We start from the raw sequence: 11,239 nt of genomic DNA, 5'->3' as shown, positions 1-11,239 counted from the left end.
GGGAGGCTGAGGCAGGAGAATGGCGTGAACCTGGGAGGCGGAGCTTGCAGTGAGCTGAGATCCGGCCACTGCACTCCAGCCTGGACTAGAGAGCCAGACTCCGTCTCAAAAAAAAAAAAAAAAGAAAAAGAAAACCAAATAGCACATGTTCTCACTTACAAATGGGAGCTATATGATGAGAACTCATGGATGCAAAGCGGGAAACAACAGACGCTGGGGCCTCCTTGAAGGTGAAAGGTGGGCGGAGGGAGAGGATCCAAAAAAATAACTTGTGTACTAGGGCTTAGTACCTTGGTAACAAAATGATCTGTACGACAAACCTCCGTGACACGAGTTTACCTGTTTACCTGTATAACAAACCTGCGTGTGTACCCCGAACCTAAAATAAAAGTTTAAAACAAACAAGCAGTAACATTTATTAATCACGGTAGAATTCTCTCTGACTCACTCCCAACCTGTGGTCTCGCTATGGCAGAGAGCGAGGGATCTCAGCAGAAATCATTCAGCTTAAATGTGTTTCGCTGGAGATATGTCTTCATTGGCCTCTACCTGTAGTGATAGGATCTATTGCCTGCCCTTTGGAAGCATTCTGAATGAGTTTGTGTGTGACTCCAGAAATAGAACGTGGTCCTTTATGGTAAATTCTAGATGTTTACGCCTGAAATAGCTTTTGCATTCTTGTACTTTGGGCTGAATATGGTTAACATATGGTTACCCTGCATATGATTGCTGATGAAGATTGAAATGTATGTGTATCAGGCAAATACCATGTTACTATCAGTCTCAAAGTTGCAGCACAGATTGTCAAAGCCTGGGTTTTTCTTTCTGGGCGTTATTGATAAAATTAGCCATTTGAGTCTCATGTTAGCGCTTATGTGGCATTTTTTGTTGTTACGCATTTCTGTTTGTTTTTCCTTTAATTTTTTTTTTTAAATTTAATGAAACATTTTCCATCTCTCTTCCTAGCAGATTCAAGCCCCAGTAAGACAACAGCCAAAGGTTCAGACAACCCCACCTCCTGCCGTCCAGGGACAGAAAGTTGGATCTCTCACTCCACCCTCATCCCCCAAAACCCAGCGTGCTGGGCACAGGCGTATTCTCAGTGACGTAACCCACAGTGCCGTCTTTGGGGTCCCTGCCAGCAAATCAACCCAGCTGCTCCAGGCAGCTGCAGCTGAGGCCAGTCTCAATAAGTCCAAGTATGTGGTGCTTCCTCTTTGTCGTTCTTACCTCTGTGAGCGAGGTCTGCCTGCGGCTGCTAGTGTGTGATTCTTTGCGTAAGTGTGTAGATGTGTGTAATGCAAATACAGTGGTGTGTATTTGTGTGTGTTTGTTTAATTATTTCTGGTGTGTTTATTTTTCTGGCTTCTTGCATGTACATACATACATCTTGCACGTACTTGTGTTTAATGAGCAACTGTGAATTTGTCTTTAGTGCATGGGCCATACTAATCTTAAGAAGTCTTTTCCTACTTGGCCCACTGTTCTCATTCTCTCACCTGTTCCATGCTCTTCAGTGTGCTTTCTGAACTCTCGATCTGACCGAGTCTCTCCATGCTGAAAATCTTTCATTGGCTCCTCATTACCTGTCAGATGATAGCTGAGCACCCTGCTTAACATAGAGGGCCTGTTGTGTTTCACAGGCAGACCTGCCACTCTTCACCTTCCCGAGCCCTTTGTTCCTCCTATGCCCTCTCCTGGAACTGCCACGCTCCTCCTTGCCCACCTAGGGAATGTTCATTTATTCATCAAGATCCATGTCAGAGGTTGACTTCTCCTTGACCCTTCTCTGATATGATGTATAATTGCTATCTGAACCTTTTTTTGAGCTTGTATGACATTGTATTGTCATTCATTATTTGTATGTCTGATTGAACTCGTTTGTGACAACAACCATGTCTTAGTCAACCTTTGGAAACCCAGTGACTGGTTCCGTGCCTGACGAGTAGATTTTGATGAGTGTTGAGTAAATGCAATTTCAGACCCTTAACTGTCTTGGAACCATGCGCTCTAAAGTTAACATCTTTCAATGAAGTTAAGAGAGACTTTATAAGAAAATAATATAATGATACTTAGATGCACAAAGTAGTGTTAACTGTCTTTATTTCTTTTTAATTGTGATGGTGGCCCTTAACTCTATGCATGCTGGATCCTGAGAGATGAGAGGCAGCCTAACTAGACCTCTTTCCTGCCCCTCTAGGGATCAGTTATTATAGATGTTATAGTGGTCACCACAAGGTACACAAGTCTAAGAACAGGTTGCTTTTAGATCCTGAACTGAAACAACTTGCGGGTAAGACTAAAAAGCTAAGCAAGAGATTAAGGAAGTAGTGGGAGGTAGTGAGTCATGAAGGAAAGGAGACATTCATTTCATAAAGTGGAATGGGTATCTGTGGAAATTGTTCAGGTGCTGTGGAAAGCCCTTTTAGGAAAACAGTGTGGGCCGGGCACAGTGGCTCATGCCTGTAATGCTAGCACTTTGGGAGTCCAAGGCGGGTGGATCACCTGAGATCAGGAGTTCAAGACCAGCCTGGCCAACATGGTGAAACCTTGTCCTACTAAAAATACAAAAATTAGCCAGGCGTGGTGGCATGCGCCTGTAATCCCAGCTACTCAGGAGGCTGAGGCAGGAGGATCGCTTGAACCAGGGAGATGGAGGTTTCAGTGAGTCGAGATCACACCATTGTATTCCAGCCTGGGTGAAAGAGCAAAACTCTACCTTAAAAAAAAAAAAAAAAAAAATACTGCGGTGGAAAATGAAGGTTTGACCTGGAAAATGAAGGTTTGACCCAGAAAAGAATTTGATCCTGAAACAAAGAGAAAATAAGTTGACCCTTTTTGTTTTGTTCAACTTTTATATCTTTTTGTTTCGTGGGGGTGGGAACCTACCTAGGTCTGCAACCACCACTCCATCAGGCTCTCCTCGGACCTCTCAACAAAACGTTTATAATCCTTCAGAAGGTTCTACGTGGAATCCCTTCGATGACGATAATTTCTCCAAACTCACAGCTGAAGAACTGCTAAACAAGGACTTTGCCAAGCTGGGGGAAGGTGAGTAAGCTGTGTCTTTTTTTGTGCTTCTTGATTGTAAGAAATAACCAGGAATGAGAAAGAATCGTAACTCTAGAAGGGTATGCATGTGAAAACGTAGGCTTGGGCCTTTCCATAAGGCTTGATTTCAAAGTATGCATACAAATTGGTTTTTATTTTTACCATGGCCTTGAAGTCCTCATCTTCAGGAAATCCTGATCTATTGTGGGTGGCAGCAAGGAGAGTGTGATGCTTAGGGAAGAAACTTGTAGGAAAGGTTTGTGACGTAGTCCAGGATAACAGCATCAGGCATGGTCCCTCCTTGGAGGAGTGTGATGCTTCCCTCATCCTAGGTTGGTTTATTGTCCCAGAAAGTTGGCACCGCTTGTCCATGAATGTGCCTTCACATGGACACTGAATCTTTCTTTCACTATGATCAGAATTCTGTATTACTGTATTACACAGAAAGATGATTTAAATAGAAGATATGCTTCTGCCTGAAGAACAGTCTACTTTAGAAGGCAGGACACACACACACACACACACAGAGGCACATGCACACACTTTGGAATAAATTCTAACATGCATAATTCTAATAATTCTAATAATGTTAGCGAGTACTCTAATAAAAAGAGTATACTCAATGTAGGTAAGGGCACAGGGTAAAGGAGTGATGAGAACCAATTGAGTGGTATGAACTATTGGCCAAACATTTTGGCTTTAACTGTCATTTAATAGAAATCTTTTAAAACTCCAAGGCCAGCTGTAGTGGCTTGCGCCCGTAACCCAGTGCTTTGGGAGGCTGAGGCAAGAGAATCACTTGAGCCCAGGAATTCAAGATCGGCCTGGGAAACATGCCAAGATCCCATCTCTACAAAAAATTTAAAAAATTAGCTGGGCATCTTGGCACACATCTGTAGTCCCAGCTACTTGGGAGGCTGAGGCGAAAGGATCACTTGAGCCCAAGAGGTCGAGGCTGCAGTGGGCTATGAATTTACCCCTGCACTCTAGCCTGGGTGACAGAGTGAGACCTTGTCTGTTAAAAAAAATTCCTATTACTTTCTTGTTTTTTTAAACAGAAGACAGGGCATAGTACTTAACTTTCTTTGGCAACTTTGTTTCATTGTTATGTATACCAGTTGTTATTCTGGACTGTAAATAGAAATACCTCCCTAGGCTATTGAAAACTGAAAACTGTAGTATTTTTGCACCCAAATAACTAGCCCCTGAATTTTACTAATTTCCTCCCCCTTTTCTTACCGTTCAGCTGTCAGCTTTCACATTAAGCTACTGTCATTATGCTTGTCCCTCATAACATCTCATTATTGCCATCTCCACCGCTCCCTCTTCTCATTTACTCTCCTAAACTGCTTCCAACGTGGAAAGCAGATCATCAAACTCATTAGAGCTATATAAAGTGGATAGATTACAAGTGAGGGTGGGAAGCATTCAATGTACAGTTCCGTAGTGTTAAGTACATTCACGCTGTTGTGCAACCAACCAATCTCCAGAACCCTTTTCATCTTGCAAAACTGATGATATGCTCTCTTTTGATTCTTAACAATCTCCTTTTTTTTTTCTCAGCTGTTCTCTCGGTTATTGCACTGACTAGACAAGGACCTTTGAATGTGTCGCCATAATGCAGTAAAAGTAGTCAAGTCCAGAAGTCAGTTCAGAGAATGCCCCTCGCCTCTGCCGTGTGTGTGCCTCACAAGATTCTGCTAGAATGAACTGAGTGGTGTTTTGTCTCCCCAGGCAAACATCCTGAGAAGCTTGGAGGCTCAGCTGAGAGTTTGATCCCAGGCTTTCAATCAACCCAAGGTGATGCTTTTGCTACGACCTCATTTTCTGCTGGAACTGGTTAGTATGGCAAATAGCTGGAACATGAGGTTCACTGTTGTTACCTTCACACTGTTTTTCACTCCACAGATATCTCTAGCATGCTAGTGAAACCCAAATCCTGGCAGTAACATGTATATATATATATATTTTTTTTTTTTCATGGTCTATTTAATTTAAAACTTACTTTTTTTAATTGAAAAGGTTTCTGATCAAAAAGGGATAAAGATCCAGGACCACTTTAAATTAAAGTGGCAGGACAGTCTGGCAGTAATGTGCAGGACTTGTTCTCTCTAGTCCACAGGCACGTCTTAAACAAGTATTTCTAGATTTGAGAAACACCCAATGTTCATTGCTTGTCATTTCTTAGGTTTCTGAGATGACTTGAAGAATTTTAAAAATTAAATGTTCTGTTATATCTAACACTCCTCTAAACTGTGTGTGTGTGTGTGTGTGTGGGCACGTGCACGTGCTGTTGGGAAGAAGGAGAGAGGTGTTTTTTTAATGAGACTTCTAAAAAAGGAGGGAGGTATTCTTTTAGTGAGACTTTGTTAAAAGTATAGAAGCAATCATAAGAGACAAACTTTTCCCTTCTATTAATAAAAAATTATACATTTTTATTGTATAAAAGTTAGTAATTCATAGGGAAGAAAGTTAAAATTCTCCATGACCTCACCACCAAGAGATAGCCCAGGGATACCATCTTGATGTCTGTTAGTGGCATTTGACCTTTCGAGAGGCACAGATATCTTTGTGAAGCTAATGAAAGTTGTAGGTCTGTCTCCCTGACCAAAATACACATGACCACAATTTTGTATGCTCTTTGGCCCGCTGCTTAAGACTCTCAGACTCTGATATGCATCTTTTTTTTTTTTTTTTTTTTTTTTTTTGAGATGGAGTCTCGTTCTGTTGCCCAGGCTGGAGTGCAATGGCACAATCTCAACTCACTGCAACCTCTGCCTCCCAGGTTCAAGCGATTCTCATGCCTCAAGCCTCCCAAGTAGCTGAGACTATAGGTGTGTGCCACTACGGCCAGCTAATTTTTGTATTTTTAGTAGAGATGGAGTTTCACCATGTTGGCCAGGCTGGTCTCAAACTCATGACCTCAAGTGATCCACCTGCCTCGGCCTCCCAAAGTGCTGGGATTACAGGCATGAGCTACCACACCCAACCTGATATGCATCTTTATAGACATATTTTGAAGCCTAATTTTTTCATTTAATGAACCTGGCACATTTCTCCTACATCATTAAAGAAGCCCCTAAAATATAATTTTTTTTTTTTAAGGCGGAGTTTCGCTCTTGTTGCTGGGGCTGGAGTGCAATGGCGCGATCTTGGCTAACCGCAACCTCCACCTCCCAGGTTCAAATGATTCTCCTGCCTCAGTCTCCCGAATAGCTGAGATCACAGGCATGTGCCACCATGCCCAGCTAATTTTGTTAAAGTATAATTTTTAAAAAGTACCTGCATTAAATTCCATTATATGGCCAGGCGCGGTGGCTCACGCCTGTAATCCCAGCACTTTGAGAGGCTGAGGTGGGCAGATCGCTTGAGGTCAGGAGTTTGAGACCAGCCTGGCCAACATGGTGAAACCTGGTCTCTACCAAAAAATACAAAAATTATCTGGGCGTGGTGGCACACACCTGTAATCCCAGCTACTCAGGTGGCTGAGGTGGGAGGATCCCTTGACCCCAGGAGGCAGAGGTTGCATTGAGCTGAGGTTGCAACACTGCTTTCTAGCCTAGTCAACAGAGTGAGATCCTCTCTCATAAAAAAAAAAACAAAAACAAAACTTCTAGGATACACTAGATGTATGATATACCCTAGTGTATTTAACCAATTGCACCTTTCTTAACATTAACTTTATTTCAGTATTTACTATGATAAATACTTCAGCAATGAATGTGAGATTTTGAAAGTATTCTTTGTAAGATATAGAATTTGGCATGCTTCTAAAAGTGATCTTTTTAATTATACTGATTAGTGTCTACTTTTAACCTTATCATATATTCTTTCTGCCTGCTTTCTTTAGGAATGTTAGTAGTTTTTCTAACCTCATAAATTTATTTGTGAATAGAACGTTGTCGTTTCATAATATTTGATATGTAATATTCTCTTATTCTTATTTTCTGGATATTTTAAAATAGAAGTTTCAATTTCTTCTTTAACCAAAAGTTACTCATGTTATGTTTTCATTGTACTGTGACCAATATGGCCTGTGCAGTCTTTGATGTAAACTATACTGAAGAGCTGCCTGTGGCCCAGTTTGTTATTCATTTTTAAATGTCCTCTGGAAATTAGCAGTTTCCATGTCAATAAATATTAATCTACAATATGATTGTTTGTGGAAGAATGGTAACATTTATTTAACATCCTCTTTTATGAATATTTGCATTGTTACCAATTTTTCACCATATAAATATTCTTGAAGCTAAATTTTTGTTTATATCCTTTATAGTTTCTTTAAGATAACTTCTAAGAGACTATGTGCTAAATCAAAAGTATGTATATTTTAAGGTTTTTTATACATGTTTTCAAGTTGTACTCTAAGAAAGCTATATAAATTTTGTTTCAATTAATGGTGAATGAGAGTCATTTTCCTTGCCATTTCTCCACCCAGCCCAGCACAGCTCAGGCCAAAGACGGTAGACAGAGAACCTTATTTTTATTTTATTTATTTATTTATTTATTTTGAGACAGTTTTGCTCTTGTTGTCCAGGCTGGAGTACAATGGCGCAATCTCGGCTCACCGCAACCTCTGCCTCCCGGGTTCAAGCGATTCTCCTGCCTCAGCCTCCCAGGTAGCTGGGATTACAGGCATGAACCACCACGCCAGGCTAATTTTGTACTTTACTTAGTAGACGGGGTTTCTCCATGTTGGTCAGGCTGGTCTCGAACTCCCGACCTCAGATGATCTGCCCGCCTCAGCCACCCAAAGTGCTGGGATTACAGACATGAGCCACCGCGCCCAGCCAGAGAACCTTATTTACTGACCCATTTTTAGTTCTTTGAGATTTGTGTTGTGTCCTTTGCCTTTTAGATTCATTTTGTAAGTGTTCTTCATATGTCACATATTATCTTTTCCTAGAAAATCATCTGCAGTTGTAAAATTTTTCATTAAAGTACAACAATATGTGTGTATCTTTTAATATCTATGTACATTAATTTTAATTGTATGTATTTGTGTTCCTCTTTTTCTTGGTAACTGTAGCTAGAGGTTGGATGTTTTATTATATTTTCAGAGACAACACTTAGATTTATACAATCTTCTGTTTTCTTTTTTATTATTTAACTTTTGCTTTTATCTTTATTACATTTTCATGTTTGTTTGTTTGAGACATTGTCTCGCTCTGTTGCCCAGGCTGGAGTACAGTGGTGGGATCTCTGTTCACTGCAACCTCCGCCTCCTGGGTTCAAGCAATTCTCCCATCTCAGCCTCCCAAGCAGCTGGGACAACAGGTGTACGCCACCATGCCTGGCTAATGTTTTGTATTTTTAGTAGAGACGGGGTTTCACCATATTGGCCAGGCTGGTCTCAAACTCCTGACCTCAGGTGATCCACCCACCTCGGCCTCCCAAATGCTGGGATTACAGGCATGAGCCACCTGCCTGGCCGTTTTCTTGTTTTTCTTCTATTTGCTTTGGTAATATTAAGAGGAACCCATGGTAATATATTTTCAAATTCTTTTTTAAAAAATAAAGTACTTGGGCTGTGAGTTTTTCTTCACAATTTGACAGTCATTTTCACCCAGCGCAAAAGTGGGGAGGGAGGCTAATTATAATCTTCAGGGAGGCTTTGTCATGTGAAAATATTCCAATGTCCTGTTTTCTCTTTCTCCAGTTGCCTCACTTCAACCTTTGAAGTTTACTCTGTTTAATGCTTTCTAACAAGTGTGTATTTCCCTAGTAAAAAAAAAAAAAAAAAAAAAAAACGGAGTTGTGTGGGGTTTAACCATAGCTCATAAATCTTCGTATGATATTCTCATTATTATTTTGGAGTTATGCTTTTCATTATTAAGTAGTTTAAAATTTTTGTTTCACTTTTAGCTTTGTTTGTGTAAATTTTATAAGTATATTGATATTTTGGTGAAATTTGAAAATGTTCCAAAACCAGTTCATGCTGCTTGAAGTTTGATATGCCACGTAGTTGACCAAACATATCAAATGTGTGAAGCACTGACTGTTGTCCTTGAAATGGAACATCGAAATGATGATTAGCCATGGACCTGGGTAGGATATAGTTTGTCTGGAAAGAGGGTCACAGAATAAGCCCTGAGAGTCTTCTTTGCTGCCGAATCCCAGAATTTGGCACAATGTTTGGCTCCATACAGATGTGTTAAATGAATAAGAAGGGTTGCTTTGTGCCAAAGCTTAGGACCTTGGATTCACCAGTGTTAACAATCGAGGTCCCTGATCATTTTCCGTCTGCTCACCCCAACCCCGGTTTTAATGCCTAGTTCTCATCTATTACACATGGTTATGTTTCATTGTTTGTGTGAGCTGTTTTTTAATGAGATTTATTTTGCTTTTGTTTCTGCCTTTCCACTACTTTATATTTACTCTGAAGGCTGCAAATGAGTGAGAGTGTGTGTGTGTGTGTATTTTTTTAAGGGATTTAAAGGCACAGCCACAAACACATATTTGAGTAAAGTTATGACAGTAATAACATTGAACATGTACCAAGCACATGAGACATGTTAAACCCACTGGGTAAGCACTTTTCTTGCTCATCATCTCAGGTGATCCTCACAAAGACCACCTGCTCAAGGGCACAGCTGGATAATGACAGAATAGAGATTTGTACCTGTAGCCCAGATCAAAAACTGTAGTTATATCCACGTCTCAGGAATCTCATAAACCAGCAACACTAAGCTTTTGCAAACATTGAAAAGTGTCTTCATAGTTTCCTCAGTCTATCCGGTCTTTTACTATGAACATTTGATATTTTCCCCTCTCTCTTGTTTGCAGTGTAAATGTTTCCTTTCTGTGACACCTTCATTCTTTACAAATGAAAGAAAATTATGTCTAGATCCCAGGAACTCATTTGCTCTCATTTGTACAAAGGGCAGGATGACATCATTTTCTATAAATTTTCTAACTGAACTCAGACTGTTTGCAGATTTTAAACCCTCTGACTGATCAAAGGAGAAACTAAGCAGGAAATTTCATAATGGGTTCAGGAGGATGGCACGGGGCTATATTAAACATTTGTATGGTAAAAGCTGCAAAAATGACGGACTGTGTCTATACATTGGAGGAAAAACAGGCAAACATTTAAAACTTCACGTGGTGCCTCTTTATTTTCATATGTTTTCCTGTGTGTAAGTTACACATATTCATTTATAAAAATGTGGAGAAATGAATAAGGCCCAAAGTAAAGAAAATAAAATCTTATAACCCCACCTTGACAGAAGAGCATTTGCTGACATTTTACAGTATTTCTATCTAGAATTTTATTTCTGCATATAAATTTTTTTCAAATATGACCTACACCACGTATTCAGTTTTGCAGTTTGCTTTTTTTCTTTTAAATATGTTTCATTGTGTCATTTTAAAATATTTCAGGGACTTAGAAGCAGTTATTTTATCTTTCTTTTCCTCCTCCTACCTTTAAAGAAACTTAGTTTAAAACCCATTTTAATAACAAAATTATAGAGACTGAGAACAGAGTAGTGGTTTCCAAAGAATAGTAACAGGAATAAGTGGTGGGTGTGACTACAAAGGAGTAGAATGAGGAGGTCTTTGGTTTCATGGAACAGTTCTGTATCATGATTGCAGTGGTGCTCATGCTAACCTATACATAGAGTCAAGTTGCAAAGAACTATACACACAGGTTGGAGGAAGTGAAGGTCCCAGAGGGAACTAGGGGCCCCAGGAGGGAGTGCTTTAAAGGTTGAGAAATATGGTTTGAATGAGGAGTTGGGGGTCCTAGAAGGAGGCTGAAGGTCCAAGAAGTTGAGCGTTGGAAGGTGTGAGATTAGGATCCCAAGGAGTGTTGGAAGTCCAAAGAAGGGCTGAGGGATAGAGAGTGGTAATTCAGAGTCCAAAGAAGAAAGGTGGGGTTGGTAGTGTGTCAGTGGGGGTTGGAGGTGACCTTGCCTCCCATCCCCACTTCCCAGGGCAGACCTGGAGATGAAGAGGGCAGATGCTCACAGTCCTAAGAGTCCAGTGTGCCAGTCACTGAGCTGGGTCTGGTGGCAACTGCTGGCACACTGGGGCTGACCGACCACTGGGTATGACATGGCTGTGGAGGTGACGGAGGAGGTTACCCACTGAGGGGATGCCACTGCACCTCCCCGTTCCCTTCTGCCACATCTGGGCATTAACACCCCTGTCTGTCCCTGTTGCCCTTGCCTGTTACCCATCTAGT

At 40.8% G+C, this 11,239-nt stretch overlaps 1 protein-coding gene across 1 annotated transcript in view; it reads left to right on the top strand.

Annotated features, from left to right (window-relative positions):
• The window catches only part of AAK1 (AP2 associated kinase 1), a 230,480-nt gene that overhangs the window by 196,346 nt on the left and 22,895 nt on the right, over positions 1 to 11,239 (top strand). Inside the window, exons 14-16 of the mRNA XM_011985014.1 lie at positions 967 to 1,199; positions 2,894 to 3,051; positions 4,786 to 4,890. Of these exons, the coding sequence (XP_011840404.1) occupies positions 967 to 1,199; positions 2,894 to 3,051; positions 4,786 to 4,890 (496 nt within the window). The remainder of the gene's footprint in view (positions 1 to 966; positions 1,200 to 2,893; positions 3,052 to 4,785; positions 4,891 to 11,239) is intronic.

Source organism: Mandrillus leucophaeus, unplaced genomic scaffold (genome assembly GCF_000951045.1).
Source record: "Mandrillus leucophaeus isolate KB7577 unplaced genomic scaffold, Mleu.le_1.0 Scaffold279, whole genome shotgun sequence".
In the NCBI taxonomy this organism is placed as follows: Eukaryota; Metazoa; Chordata; class Mammalia; order Primates; family Cercopithecidae; genus Mandrillus; species Mandrillus leucophaeus.
Note: the sequence above shows the minus strand (reverse complement) of the source record. Positions and strands in the feature narration are given on the sequence as shown.